The sequence below is a fragment of the Ambystoma mexicanum genome, chromosome 5q (genome assembly GCF_040938575.1).
Source record: "Ambystoma mexicanum isolate Mex_15411 chromosome 5q, UKY_AmexF1_1, whole genome shotgun sequence".
NCBI classification, from domain to species: Eukaryota; Metazoa; Chordata; class Amphibia; order Caudata; family Ambystomatidae; genus Ambystoma; species Ambystoma mexicanum.
The window spans coordinates 1,181,924,741-1,181,941,208 of record NC_090933.1 but is presented as its reverse complement, the minus strand read 5'-3'; the positions used below and the strand labels follow the sequence as shown (position 1 = coordinate 1,181,941,208).

The 16,468-nt window shown below is 42.1% G+C and overlaps 1 protein-coding gene across 1 annotated transcript in view; it reads left to right on the top strand.

The window, feature by feature from the left end:
- COL22A1 (collagen type XXII alpha 1 chain) overlaps positions 1–16,468 on the top strand; it is a 1,250,061-nt gene that overhangs the window by 539,188 nt on the left and 694,405 nt on the right. The window contains exon 6 of the mRNA XM_069621676.1: positions 4,056–4,179. Coding sequence (XP_069477777.1) covers positions 4,056–4,179 — 124 coding nt within the window. The remainder of the gene's footprint in view (positions 1–4,055; positions 4,180–16,468) is intronic.

Genomic DNA, 16,468 nt, shown 5'->3' with positions numbered 1-16,468 from the left:
ATATGCAAATGGATATTTCCCATCTGTGAAAGGTACAGGGAGCTTAAGTGTGGATGCAGACTCTTTAGTGGGTACCTTCCCAAAGAACAGGTAATTTAGCTGGGTTTGTTCTCACAAAGGGGCGCCTATGGACTATTTATTTGATTTTTTGGTTCTATACACTGACCTCTAAGAATAGATCGCATGCCATTCCGTTCTAGAAAGAACACCCATTTTGCTCCAGTCGTTTCAAGCACATGCTCAGAATACTTTGGGTTACTGGTTGGAGTGTCTCTCTGACTTCAACATCTCGAGATTAACAAGATGAAAGGATTGTTCTGTGGCACTTTACTGGCATCACTTGCAATTAGGCAAATATATTTTGTAATTGAGTCAGTAAGTCATGTGGTGAGTAAGAAACAGTAGAGAGCATTATGCACGATAAGGAAGAAATGGTGCAAGATGATTGTGAAAAAACAAGAAGCAGCCAAGTGGTATAAATGAGTGACAGCGCCCACGGGTGCATGTGCACAGTGAGATACAGCAGAGGGAGGTGTGTGCAAAAAGGCACGTGAGAAACAGCGGTGGTGGTCGTGCAACGTCATAGTGCAGCTGCAGTGGGGCTTGTGCCAAATGTGAACAAACACATCGTTCTGCCAAGTAAGGTAGATATTACAAATAGATGTATATGTAGATTGGGCACGAAGCAGCACGGGAGCTTGTGCACAATCAACTAAAATCAAATGATAATGAGCAGGGGTGTTCGTGTAAAGAAAGTGCAGACCGTACAGGTGCTCGTGCAAAGTTATAGAAAGTGAGCAGAGGCATATGCACAAGTAGTGAAACGCCTGCTTAGTAAGAGAGTCTGTAGCTTGTCTAAGACAGAGCACCACAATGTAAAGGAATGCAGGAGAGATGGATGAGATGGATTCAGGTGGATTCAAGGAAAGAAGGATGCATTAGGGAGGAGGGTTTATGTTCGATGCTGATGGGAGAGTTGGTAAAACGAAGAGAGAGAGAAGTGTGTGAATGCAGAGTGTGTCAGCAGATGGGGAACTAAAGGTGAAAGAGGAAAGGGGTTATGAGGGAGGCGCATACATAAGGGAGGTAAAAGTAAAAGAGGATGGGAAAGGTGTGATTTATGGACGGGGAAAGACATCACGATGGGGAGAAAACAAACATGTATGGTGTGTACGGGGCATGGAATAAGGTATTTGAGAGAGAGAAACAGAGAACGAGAGGGAGAAAGAATGAGAGAGATAGAAGGAGAGAGAGTTTGGTGAGACAAGGAGGGTCAGAAGGGTGAAGAACAGGAACAGGATGGAAGAAGGAGAGATATAAGGTACACAAGGGAGAGGCGTGGAGGCAGGGCTGGACTGGCCTATAGGGAACTCTGGAATTTTCCCTGAGGCCTCTGCACCCTGGGGCCAATCAGAAATGTATTTCCAGGGCCTCTGTTGGTTCCCAGTCCACCCCTGCCTGGAGGATGTGGAAAATGGGGACAGAGAGAGGGAGAAAGTCGATACACACAGGGTGAGAGAGAATGGAAAGCAGAGAGAGCGGAGAGAATGAGGCTAGAATGAGAAGGAAAGAAGGCAAGGGACAATGAGGTAAAGAGAAAGGACGAGGGAGATAGATGTAGAAGGAGAGATAGAAAGAGCATGGGAAACTGAGAGGAGCCAGGGTAAGAGTGAGAAAACAGAGTGGAAAAGAGTCAAAAAGAGTGAGTGTGAGAGAGAGAGAGAGAGAGAGAGAGAGAGAGAGAGAGAGAGAGAGAGAGAGAGAGAGAGAGAGAGAGAGAGAGAGAGAGAGAGAGAGAGAGAGAATGTGCAAATGGGCATCGTTTTCATATAATCCGTGTATACTGGTAGCGCAGACAACCGAATTCTTAACCATCCAAATCAATATTAAAGTACTGTCCTACCTTTTATAAGAATTGTATGCTGATGAACTAAATCCTATATTAAGACCCCCCAGGATATTGCGGCAAGAAATGGTACATTTTGTGTCATTAACGTTTATTTATTGCAGCATTTTTGCTATGCATTTTTTATTGACTGGAAGGTGCAAGATTGGCGCATTGCTACAAGGCTACAAGATTGCCAGATTGTCATTATTTGTAGCTTATGTATCAATTTAATAGGAAGAGCCCCAGATGTCCTTGGCTTGACAGAACAGTTTTTGTTTTGCACTACCTTTTTGGTTTAATGTGCATGCCTACTAAATATTATTAACTGGATTGATCATTGTCAGTTGTAATGGTGAAAATATTCCTCTTTTATACTCACCAAACACCCAAATACCCACACACCTCTCTCACCAATGCCTTCACACTCACCAATTCCTCATCTCGACTTACACTCCTGAACGTCTCACTCTCAGTCATGCACATACTAGTGTGCTCTATCACACTGCAAAGCCACAATTTGCACTCCCTAAGACCTGCCACAATCCAAATAATATTTCCAACTCACACTCCCCAATTCCTCCCCACAGTCTACAACCCTTCATTCTTTCTTACTATTTCTGCATATTGTATCCTTTATCCCATTCTGTCACACTCTTCCCTCATCCTTTTGCCCGATCGGCAGCCACTGTCTCTTTCTGGCCCACCACTCCCCATGTAGCCTCTACCCCCTCTGCTTTCTGGACCTACGTTCCCTCTCTGGTTTCTGGGTCACCTCCGCCCTGCATCCTCTCTACTCTCTTGCACACCACCTCCTGCTCTGATCCACTCCTTACCCTCTGCTTTCTTGCCTATCACTCCCCATCAGACCCACAACTCCCTCACAATTTATTTTCCCTCCAATATTGTGACTATTGTTTTTATTTTATTTTTAAATCGATTTTGCCCTATGTACTCTAAAAATGGCACATCTATAAATAGAGCAGAGGATATGCTATTTTTAGATAACCCATTTAAGTAAATGAGCAGGTCACCCTATTCTCAAATGTGACCTGTGCACCTCCATGCATGGGGCTGAGCTGTAGCCCAAATAAAGCACTGGCCAGCCACCTGGAATGCATTAGTGTCGGACAGGCTCTCCCAACAATGTTCTACAGGCTCCCAGTGCATTTCACTGTGACAGGCCCTTAAGGGGGATGTCACTGTAAAACCTGATCCAAAAAAGCATTTCTTTCCTGGTTGAGGAACAGAAATGCAAGTGAGACAGCAGCGGTTCATACCGCTTCAGTCACAATAAAAAAAAAACAAGTTGCATGACCGGGTCACTAAAGATCCTGTCATACAGTTCACACCCTTTTCCCCTTGCACCTATTTAAAGCAGGCGCATGGAGTTGCCTTAGTTTTTTTAACATTTAAAAGCACATTCTGTATGTAAATTCGGGATGCACTTTTTAAATGAGCAGAAATGCCCCCTGATTTGCACAAATGCATAAAGAGTAGAAACAGGCCATCTGAATGGGCGCATATCATTCAGATGTTCTTTCTGTATTGGGCTGCTCTTTCTTTTGGCTCAAGTAATGAAGTGGGTGTGCAAATGTCATTACTTGCATCAAAAAAGAGCACCTGTCCCCTTGCGTCTTTTTTCTCCGAAAACAGCAATGTTACCAAAACTGCTGATTTGGCAGGTTTTTTGCAAAAAATGTTGTTTTTGCACTTGTTTAAAAAACTACAATTTTCTTGTATTTTGTGGGATCGCAAAATCGGTTTAAGCTGGAGGGTCTGTATATTCAACAATGAGATGGACCTTCTTGAAAGCATCTGACACCGGAATACGAAATAAGTTAATAATTCCTAATTAAACATGCTGCTCTTGCATGCCTTTTTCAAACAATTCACAATATAATTCACCAGTATTCATAAAAAGTCTCACCAAAATGTTGGCTTCATACTGACGGAAAGGCCTCAGCCCTTTGTCTTCCATTGCCTTGCTGCCGTTACAGCGTAAAGCGGCACTAGGCGGTGCTTGTTTGACCAACTGCACACCAAAGTTACAAAAGAGTTCCTACAGTGGTTGTCATGGGGTCTACGGGTACCCCCGTCATGTCAAGTCAATGTCATGTCAACAATGACATGCATTGTTGAAGTAATCGATATTCTGTCTATTTTTCAGGGACGTCTTTCCTCAAGGCTTGCCTGACGAGTATGCTTTTGTGACGACATTTCGATTCCGAAAGGCGTCTAGGAGAGAGGACTGGTACATCTGGCAGATTATCGACAAGTACGGAATCCCACAGGTATGGCGTGGGTTTTAGGATTCCTGTTTTCACTCTGTTCCTTCTGCATCCAACCTACCCCAAACTGTGCAAACCCCTTCTCAATCTCCTGATGGTCCTTTACTTTTGTAACAACCAAACCCTGGTATTGTGGAAGAAAAGTACATTCTCTCTAAAAATGTGTACATATGTGTTCTCGTACAGCAGCTAATGTCAGATTCCCCCAACAGGTAAGTATTATGATACCAGCAGGGTTGGATTGGCCTCTCCGGGGAGTGGGGGCCGGTTTCTGGCCATGCCTTGGCCAGTTTGGAAGAAAAAAACAAACAACCCCCCCCCCCCAAAAAAAGCCTTTCATACTTCTTAGGTCGATAAATGAGTACCAACACATGTTGGGTGATATTGTATGCATATTTGTTCTATAAAAAGAGCTTAAGCGTAAGTGCTATACAATAACATATTCTCATTTGGCCTTGGACGTCTGCTTGGATTCACTGTCATTTAGTGTACTTAGGAACAATGCGTTTTGATGTCACTTCCTGTTTTGTCAAGGGGTGAAAGGTTGTGTTTCATCGCTTCCTGGGATTTCACTTTGGGGTGAGGGTCAAATGACAGACATCACTTTTGGTGATGTCATCAGAGGTTAAGGGTCGTGAGGTGAGGGTGGGCCACTTTTTTGAGGCGAGGGGTGGGCCACTTTTTTTGGGTGACCAAGCCTATTTCTTGTCCCAGTCCGACCCTGGATACCAGTGTTGTCATTGCTCTTTTTTATAGGATACTCAATGCATCAATCTCGGGAGAATGGAAGGTCAAGTCAGCCTTGTAGTGGGATGCAGACTTGTTTGTCTTCTTCTATTGCTTGATCTTTCTGTTGCTTTCAACACGGTTGATCATCACATTCTCTCATCTAGGCTACTTCCATTCAATATTTCTGGTACTGTTCACGTGGGTTTTTCTCATCTTTTCCACCATATCTATTCTGTCTCCTGGACTGGGCAGTCGTTGTCTTCTCTCCCTCTTCTCTTTAGGGTTCCCCAAGGTTCGGTTCTTGGACCTTTACTCTTTTCTCTATACATTATTCCTTTATCGGCTATGTTTTCCTCCTATAATCTGTTTTATAATTCGTATGCAGATGATACTCACATGTTATTTTCGTTTCCTCCTTCTAAGAGACCCTGCCCTCAAAACTTCCTGCTTGTCTTTCCTCTATCCAGTGTTGGATGTCTTTCCATTTTTTCACATTTGAACTCATCTAAGAGGAAAATCCTATGTTTTCCCTCATCTCATATCCCACCTCCTATTCCCCCTTCTATATTCTTCACCCCTTCACAGTTACCTCTATTTAATTCCACTCAGAATCTCAATATTTCCTTTGGTTTTCTGTATCCTTCTCCTCTCTTCTTCTTACTACAGCCTGGACTTGCCATTTCCTGCTTTTCAATATATGTAAAGCCAGTCCCTTCTTACCCTTTAGTGCACCCAAACTTCTTGGGCCTGATTCATGGCAGTGTTTTATAATGGCGCAATCCCATAGGAAAACGTTCCATAAATCAGGCCCCTTGTCTCTAGTTTTTATTTCTGGCTTGGCTTTAGTATTGTTTTTCTTTATTTGTTGGTCTTCCTGCTTCTACTTTGACCCCATACCGGTCTATTTATCTTTCATCCTTTCCTCTCATGTGTTCTCTTCCTTCCCACAGTTCCATTACACTGCTCTTAGTTGCCTCAAATGACTATTTTTTGCTTCTTCAAATCTGTTGCTTTTAAGTGCCTTCACAACATGGCTCCTCTTTACTGATCTTCCTTGGTTTCCTGGCACCAGCCATAATGCCCTCTCCAGTCCCAATCCTTTTTTCTTCTTCAAGCTTTCACTCTCTTTTTCTGCTAGCTCCTAAATATTGGAATTCTCTCCATCTATATATTTGCTATATTGATACATTTTCACTATTCTGCTCCCAATTAACATCACATTTTCTTTTCTCTATGTAATGTTGCCAATCGTTTTCCCTTTGCGTACCGTTGATTGACATTGCTTGCTGCTCCTAAATATGGTAAGCACTTTGGTGTAAAGAGCTATAAAAGCACACATAAAGTTTAATAAATTGAAGGCTGCCTGCCTATTAGAAACCAGCAGTTCTCTCATGAGCTATCCAGATGGTAGGGAATGTATCACATATATCATTTATAAGCCAGTTTAAAGCTCTGTTGTTATTATTAATGTTATTATTATTATTATTATTATTATTATTATTATTATTATTATTAGTTTTATTATTAGGGTATTTATTGAGCACAGACCTAGCCTTAGGAATCAATGGAGCACGTTACAATCATAGGGGGAAGAATAACTATGGGAAGCATATAAACAAGGGAGTGGGCATCTAGCAACAGTGGATGAAGGGCAATAATCAGGGATGGATGTACAAGTAACAAGGGAAGGAAACAGTGGAGGTCAGATTCCCCAGTCCCAGGTAAGGTGGGGGAGTGGAAGGTGTAGGGACCTAGATGTTAGGGAGGAGCCATTCCTTGAACAGGGGTGTTGTGAGTTCCTTCCTGAACTGTAGAAGCGAGGGGTTGAATTGGATATTGAGGGGGAGGAGGTTCCAGAGTCTTGGGGCATATACATAGATGGCCTGTCTTCTGGGTTTCCTGCACCAGCAGAGTTCAAGTCTGTATATGTCTTTAATTCTGGTGGATCGTAGGCCTCCAGAGATGCTGAGTTTCTCATTGAGGTAGCTTGGGACTTTAGGGTGACAGCCTTGTATATGATACAGCAGGATGTGAAAAAGATAGGTGCTTGCAGTGGGAGCCAGTGCAGTTCTATGAGGGTCGAGGTGTTGTGTTTGAATTTGCTGAGTCCTTGGATGAGCCGTGCTGCAGCATGCAGGGCACATCTCAGGGGAGCCAGGCCAGTTGCCAAAAGGTGTTCCAAAATGGCATTTCCACCATCAAGGTGAGAGAGGACCAAGGCCTGGACCGCACATCTGAAGTTGTTTTCTGTGTTTTAGGGCTTGATTATTTGTAGAAGTGAAAGTTGGTTCCATGCCGTTTGTGTGTTCCTAGCTATGCACTCTTTGGAACAGAGGTGGCCGTCAATGTAGAGCCCAAGGAATTTGGCGCAGGTGTCCAAGCCCTTGAGGTGCATCGCAGAGAGCCAGGTCTGGATGTCAAGGTATTTGGTGCTGTGGGCCAGCAGTAGCAATTTAGTCATGGAATAGTTGAGCTTCAGATAAGCACAGCACATCTACAACTTAATCACCGAGAGGCTGGCCTTCAGCTTGTGGATGTCCTTGGTGGAGGTTATCCTGAGGTAGAGCTGTGTGTCATCTGCATATTGGCGGATATGGATGTTGTATGGAGCAAGGAGGGTTCCGAGTGAAAGATCACGATAAGAGGATGAATCCGTTTTTACAAACTGGTGGTGATTAGCAAGGAATGATCTGATTAAGCAGGGTACGATCTTGCTGATCCCCATTCAGAGATGTAGATTGTCGGTGAGTGTATGGTTGTGTACAGTGTCAAATGTTGTTGAGAGGTCTTGGAGAACCAGGAGACAAGAATGGCCATCATCAAGGATTTTAAAGGCATCTTCAATCACCTTGATGGTAGCTATTTATTTGCTGTATCTGTGTCGAAAGCCAGATTGGTAGGACTCAAGGGGGTTGCTGGTTTTGAAGTGTTGGAGGAGTTGCGTGGCTAGTGCTTTCTCAAGGATATTAACTAGGAAGGGAAGATGGGTGATGGGGCCGTAGTTGCTGAGGTCATCAGGATTCAGTGTTGGTTTCTTGAGAAACAGAAGGATTTGTCAGATTCTGAGGGTCTAGGGGAAGGTGCCTTGAGCTAAGGAGCTGTTGATGATTCTCTGGTAATGGACGAGTGCTTCAGTCAGAAGTGTCTTGAGTACGGAGCAGGGCGGATGTCGTCCACATATGATGTAGCCTTGAGGTATAGGTATACTAGAATGGCAGAAAGGTCTTCCATAGTGACTCTTGTGAAAGTTGTTCAGGTGTTTGTGGTTTTGCAAGATGGGATGTGTAGCGTGTTGTAAGTTGTAACAATGGTGTCTCTGTGGTGGCAGATCATGCTGATCTGATTGATGAAGAAAAGGTTGATGGGGGTGGCTTTCTCGATGGATTGCAGTATGAGGGGTTTGGGCAGAGGGTTGATGCAATGCTTCATTGCTTTGAAGAGGACTCTGCTTTCATTGATGGTGTTTTGGTAATAGTTGGCCTTGGAAGTAGTGATCAGTCATCTCCATTTAACACAGCGTTCCTTGAGGAGGGTGAGGTTGGATGCTCTGCAGGATTCTGGCCAAGTCTTTTCTTGTTTTCTGATGGTATATTTGTTAAAGTTGAGTTCTTGAGTGTCCCAGGGTGTGGAAGACTTAGGTGGAGGTATGTTGTTTTACTGGAGCAGGGCAGTTGATGTTGGTTGTCAGGTTGATGTTGTGTTCTTGGAGGAGCGAGTCACAGTCCTGGTTAGTCAGAGTTAAATCAGATATTGTGAAGTGGAGGTTGTTGAGGTCTTCCATGAGAGCCTTGAATAAGAGGTTCTTCAATGATTGTAAGGCTTCTTTGCAGGTTGTCCGATGGGTTTGCTTGACTGGTGTGGTCTGACTAATGTCACAGAGGATTGCCAGATGGTCAGACCAGTTGAGCTGGATTGAAGAGCTGTAATCGAGAGTGGGTAGGGCAGTGATGATGAGGTCAAGGATATTACCTATCCTGTGAGTTGGGCTTTTTGTATGCTGCATGAGGTTCAAAGTGTTGAGTAAGCAGTTGAGATCATCTTTCGTTGACTTGGTTACGGGTTTGCTGGGGATGTTGAAGTTGCCTTGGAAGATAGCGTTGGCATGTGTGAAGGACACAGTGGTGACCAAGTCCTCCATGAATTCTTTGATGAAGGAGGTGTTAGGCTTTGATTGTCTATAGATGATGTTAAAAGTGACACTGTCTATTGGAGACTTTCGAAAGAGCCAATGCTGGGGATGTCCTGTTGGGTACATGGCCATGATGCCTTGGAATGATGGCAAAGCCTCCACAAGCCTTGTTGGGACAATCTTGTTGTAGAATTTTGTAGCCAGTGGGGATGATGACATCTAGGATGTGTGTGGAGGATGATGTCATCCAGGTCTCAGTAATGAAGATGGCATCTACGTCATGTGTGGTGATTAGGGCAGCAATGTCAGCTGCATGGTTGATCTCTAAGCTAAGCTGAGCTGAGCTCAGTGGACATTGGTGATCATCATTGTAGTTGTGGATGATGGAGTAATGATCGGGTCTATGGTTCATGAATTATAAGGGAAATTTAAGTTGAGTCCAGCAGCTTTGACCAAGGCCAACATAGAGACAACCGTTCTAGCTAGGGCATGTGATTCTGATGTCACATGAAGACCCTCCAAGTGCAAAATCTCCTGAGTGGAGATACCATCTATAGCACGGGTTCACCAATTTGTGCAGGCGGATAGAGCCCATCTTAATCATCCAGCAAAATAAGACAATTTCAAAACTGGTAAGGGCATTACATTTTTAAAATGCCACACTCTCTCATTTTGAAAATATTAAACTAGTTTCATTAGACTTCGATTTTATTGACCAGGAACCCAGGATTACAACTACATTGCCTATATGAGTGAAGGAGACAAGTCAATTTGATGAAGAAACTAAGAGGTCACTGTTCGCGGTACACCATGGTCGAGTCAATTGATTTACCAGATTAGAGATGAAGAAATTGGAGATCTGAATGGTGCTCCGAGCAAAGCAAGGCAGTGGTACTTCTTTGGTTCAAGCTGAGGCAACAATGCTGGCATGGTGTGGTGACAAATAGAGTCAATCATGCAAACAGCTGTTTGAAGAACAATGAACACCAATTGTAAAATCAAAGGGTCCTGGTGGTGCGCATGGCAATGAATAAGCTCAAATCACAGCTCACTCATGGTCAACACCAAAAACACAGAGATTTGGCTCTTCTGGTTTTCAGGAGCCGCATGTCTAGAAAAACCACAATGAGTGCTTTTATCAGACTCACAAATATGGGGGGTCTGGCACACACCTTGAGTGGTCCCATGGCATATGAGGTCCTGGGCAACAATGAGACTGGCAGAGATGCAGGCATAGATCCATCAGTTCACCCCTCAATGTTCCCTCTGTATGGTTAGGGTACAGAGCTTGCCTCTGCCTTGTGAACTCTACCTTCACCTCACAACTGGAGGACTTTAGAAAGGACGGCTCTCCAAGGACGACTCCAAGTTGATTCAAAGAAGTTGTGTGAGGCCCCTTCTTTAAAAGGTAAAAGTATGCAGGTGATTAGACTAGACCTCGCCTGCCTTAGTGGTCTGATCACTGTACTTCAAAGTGGAATTTGTCCAACTGACATCACACCTATAGTGCTTTGCTCTATAGGAAGTGGAGGGGACAAGAAGGAAAGAGGGAGACAGAGAGAAACAAGATGGTGGAAGTCCTCCCCAACTGTTCAGAGCTCCCTTGTCTAAACTAACCCCACCCCATCCCTTCTAACTAGGATCAGAAGTCTTTTGAAATGCAGCACCCTGGTATGAGGTTACTCCCTTTGGATGGATGTGCTCTTTTGATCCCTGGGCCTAGGAAAGCTGCCCATTGTCTGGCTGCCTCTGGCGGAGAGTAATACCTACACTCACAAAGATATTAAAGAGGAGGCATGGTCATTCAGATTGCTGTGCTGTCACTTTGGCATGATTAGCATGTCTGGCCAGAATACCCAATCACCTTCCACAGATGAGCTGGCTTGCAGGATGTGACAGCAATGAACATGAGTAGTGACATGTACACTGCCTCAACTCAGGCATAGCTTATATTTAGATATCCCTCCCACGAGCATCATAGTTCTGGTACTGGAGTGCATATCTTAAATGCAGCCCCATGACTGCAGAGACCTAGCTGTCAAATTGGCACCTGTGACCTCTGAACGTTCTCTGTGGCACTGGTGAAGAAGGAGGTGCAGATCAGGTAACTGATGCTGGTCACAAGCACACACTATGCTTTTGGCATGGTGTTTATGAAAGGGGATCTGATCAGCAGATTACCCTTTCAGAGATGGAATCACCTGCATCATAGTATTAATTTATAACAATCAAAGAAGCCAGGGCTTTCACACATCTGCCAAACAGTAATTCATCACAATGTGATAAGCTAGTAATTTAAAATGTTTTATATTTTGAAGTGATACCATGTGTATAAACTATAAATTAATCAGATGAGCATTATACCAATGTTAAAACATTCTGTTTCTTAATAAAGCACTAACCAAGATCCATCTCATTGCATCCAGGGAAGCAGACCCATAGTTTCTTTCTTATTATTCTGTTGCACGTGCCAGTACCTCTGCAGTGCTGTTTTCTAATTGCAGCATGATCTGTAGAGTAGTTGCTCATCTACTGAATGGACTCACTGGTAGATCTACATTGCCTTTCACCAGGACATGAATCCTCCTGCCTGGAAGCAGGCACGTCAGACTAAAAAACAACATGACCAAGACATTCAATTTCAAATAGATATTTTGGGGGAATCATATGACCTGGGTAACATTATGTACTCCACAGATACTGGAATTATTGTTTTCTTAACAGAAAGATCTATTTTTCATTTACCAATGAAGTGAATTTGGGGGCAGAAGCCCCAGTGACTGAGCATCCTTCCGGTCTGGCTCCTGCATCCCATATTTTCATGAGCCTCTTTGCTTTGCCAACATTGGTTCATGGATTTACTGCACAATGCAGTGAAAGGCATTGGAAGCTGGGATCCGCACCAGCTTCCCTGCCTTTCACCATCGTGTGTAGTGGGTCTCAGGTGATCAGCTGCGGTGGTGGGCGTGGCAACCATTGCTAGCATTGCACTGTGCATTTTTAATGTATGGTGCCAGTGTTTTCCTAGAACACGAGCAACTGAAAAGGTCTGCAGAAGTCAAGCGGCACGTGGGGATTATCTAATTGTTCTCATCATATCAGTATGACACGTTTTCCTTTCGGTGTGGTAGAACCATGTATGGAGACTCCCACACAGGTTTCCACACTGGATTCCTCTTAATTGTGAAACTCATTAGAATGCGGTGGATGGAAAACAATGTAGAAAGCTTTTTTCTGCACCTCTTCGTTGCATCCTTTTTTCATAGCAATGCTTAGAGCAAGCAGTACACATGTTCACCTTCATTCTGCTAATACTAGGCTAATTCTGAGTTATTCTAATCAAAATCTTCTTGCCACTGCACACATACCCACAGACATACCTGTTCATGTTTTACAACTAACAGGCAATATTGTCTCACATTTACAGTACATGCCTTTATGAGACAAGAAGAGACGAGTGCTAATTAACTATGGTGTATGCATTTGCGTCACCACCCTCTGACAAACTAAAATATTTGATGACATTGATGTCAGTATGTGTGAGTTTTTAATGGCTGCTGCTTCCACAGCTAATAGGAAGTGGTTTCGATTAGTAAAGCTTGAGCTACTAAATGAAAGTGGAGGAGGTGCGGGTTCAAGTGCATTCAACAATACCGATTAAATAGTTCAGTCGTTCCCTTTTTCCCACACATATACACATATACATAGATGTACAGTTTCCATGTAACAAAATATGAAAGATAAATCCTTATTTATTTATTTATTTAGTTATTTATTTAATTATGTTTGTATTCAATCATTTAATGTGCTTCAGTTCCTAAGAAGTTTTCACATACAATGTATTCACGCAATCAAAACATTTTCATAAAACCATACACTACGGCAGTTTTTCTTTAAAATCTACAAATCTCATCTTAATCACTTTTCGAATTTCATCATTTCCTTATTATGTATCTAAAAATACTGCTAAACATCATTTCTATGCAAAAAGTAACATCTGTCAATATTCAGTTTAGCACTCTATAAATTGCACTATGCAGCGCTGTATTCCTTGTACCAAGACAGTATTTTAAAAAAGCTTAGCTCTTAATTGTGTCATACTTATAAACATACTTATAAAAAAACTCACCTAACTCTTTCATGTACAAAGACGCAGAGCGTATACAGTCAGTTAGTACATGACTCAGTGACTCTACTTTGTTGCAGATGTTACAGAACCGACAAAATCTTTGTTCCAAGGGTAAGCCTTGTCTAATACCCACTGTACTCAACACAGAAAGTTGATTAATCCAGAGTAATATTATAAACGATCCAGAGTAATATTATAAACGTTTGAGGGACAAATTGTTAAATATTTTTGGGGAGTAAGAAATGTATGCATATTCTCTAACACCTCTACATATTTTTTCAATTTCCTCAATTTGTCATACTTGTGGTCCCAGTCCCAATTTTGCTGCTTAGTTTTTCCATTTACGGCATAACACTGACAATTCCAGAGACTGATCCAGTGACCACCGGACCTTTTCAAGCATTTCATAACAAACAATTTCAAGCAGTAACTTCTTAATGGGAAGTTTTCCAATAGAGACAAGAAGTGTGCCCAATACTCGCAGCATAGGACATTTGGGATCTTTCAGAGTTTTAAAATACAGCAGTCTTTTTCGTTCAAGGACCTGACCTTCTAATGACATCAGTCCTAACACCAGTCGTATAATAGATATCGGCAAACCATGGGAAAGAGATCGAATTTTCTGCCAAAACTTGCCCTCTAACACTCTTAACCAATTTAGATCAAACATTTTAAGTGCCTCCAATCCATATGATATAGATGTGCATAAACATTGTCTTTACAACCACAATAGCCAGGCTAAACTATAGCCTGATGTCTTACTTGAGAAGTAAGTATGTGTGCCTTTCTTCTTCTGTCCATAACAAGGGACTTATATGCATCACCTTTGTTTTTTTTTTGTGCGATTGATTCAAAGATCATTTCCTTTAGCATAATATTGCAAGTTCTTCATCGAAAGGTTTATCCCACCACAAGTGTGATCTAATAGTACACTATTGTCTGTGTAATCCAGTCCTCTCATCTGTACATGTGCAATCCTTGTCGGACAGTTCATTCTAGCTCTCAATGCAAGAGGCAGGTCCGATAGGTAAAGATTGAACAGGACGGGTGCCAAAACATAGCCCTGTTTCACTCCACTCTTTCTCGCTACTGGGGCAGTGACAACCCTCCCAATGACCAATCTTACCTTTACACTTGTCTCAACATGTAGCCTCTGCGTTAAGTAGAACAAATTATCAGGACAGCCCAACCCAGCCAGTTCTCTCCATAGTTTGTTGTGGTTCACTGTGTCGAACGCAGCACAGAAATCTATAAATGTTGCATACAACACAGGATTACCTCTAGATCTGGCTCTTCCAGTAATCAAATCTATCAGCATCAAATTATGTATGGAAGAACCTCCCTCTCAAAAACCTAATTGCGTATCATTCAGATTCTTTTTCTTTATCAACCCATTCCTGCAATGCCTTAAGAAGCACAGAAGCAAATATATTACAAACAACATCTAACATCGACAAAAGCGGATAGTCGGAAGGCTCCAATCGATTCCCAGCTTTATGTATGGGAATTAAAAGTGATGAACACCATGACCGTGCAATTTCTTTTGCATAATCTACCCATTTAAACACTATTTTGACCAATCTCTTCCATGTTAGCAGATCAGATTTTAAAACCATGTTTGCCAGCCCTTTAGTCCCAGGTACCCTGGAGGTTTTCAATTTTTTAATCAAACCTAACAGAGTCTCTATTTCATATATTAAATCAAAGTCACCAACATCAGCTTTCCCAACACGATCGTTATCACCGTCAACTTCACCCCTTCCAAATTGCTATGTAGTAAACTCTTTCCACACCACTTCTTGAATGGGATTTGTGACCTTCTAAGATTTTACATCATTAAACATATTCAAATGTTGTCAGATAGTCCTGGAATTACCCTTAGCCAGAACATGCACCATCTTCTGCCATCCAATGTATCCTTAGTAAGTTTACTCCTCTTAGCCCGGTTCCTATGGCAATTATTTACTATATTAATACTAGTATGCTTTCAATCCAGATCATGGGTACCATTTACAATCAATCTGACTTCCCTATGCATAATGCATTTGGCATCTCTAATATCTCAATCAAACACTTTGATACTCCTGCTATTGTCAGAGACCACATAGGTTCCCTTGTGCAAACCAAATCTAGTTGTCAGCTGCTTAATCCATCTCTCAAAAACTTACCTAATTTTAAACTTGAAACTATCTGACTCCCTTTGATTAAGCTTAGCAACATATGTTTTTATCTGATTGATATTCCCTTCTTTCCACACTATCCTGTTATTAGCAGAATGTATGTTTATATCAACAATCATTCCCTGTTGTAAGAGGATTCAATTCAACACTACAGCTAAGTGTGATCCCTAGTCTGGGATACTGAATGGAAACCCTTATTAATATATCTTTATGTACAGTTCATGAGTTCTGGATGACTACCCCTATATAACACCCCTCTCTTAGAATCCCCCTGACCCCACTGAGCCAAGAAGTAGCTCTGTTTTGCAAGTTTAAAAGGTTTATTTGAGAATTTAAACAATATATATATATATATATATATATATGTATATATATATATATATATCACACTTTATAATGCATTAATAATTGAATTTCACACTTAATCTGAGCAGTAATCAATAATGGATAGTCTGGCACTAGCACATTTCTTTATAATCAATGATGAGTGGTTATAGGATGGATAAGATAGCAATAATACTTTTATGGTTTCAAATAGATGCAATGTGGAATGAAAATGCAGTACAGAAAATAACTTGATAGGATTTCAGCAAAAGACAAGGTAATCACTTTCTTGGACAATTCACCCCCCCCCCCTTTATGCAATGTAAGTAGATGAAGATGAGAGCCCACAGTTCTTATGAATGCAACCAAATAGAATTCAGTTCAATTCCCCCCAACAAGCTTAGAGAAAACCGGTATGAGTTTTAAAACCCAGGCCCAAGTGCTTTGAATGTGGTGGCAATGAAGTGAGAAATATGCTGAAAATGGTTTTAATTCCCTTTAGGAGGTTCAGGGTGAGTGAAAGATACTAGGGATGAGTGCAGGCTCACTTTAGCAATGATTCAGCGATGGTGATTAAGAGGCAAACGCATTTTTAGCAAGGAAAGAAATGACTGCTGATGGTTACACGTGGCTGGATTTTTAACCAAATCGCGGTAAAATTTGCGAATGCGTGAATCACGATTACGGTAAAAGTATAAGGAGTAGCAAGTCGGGTCTAGGTTCGTTGAAAAGCTAAGATTCTAAGCTTTCAGGGGTAAGTTACAGCAAGTTTCTAGCCCAAACGGTTCCCGTGATATGAGC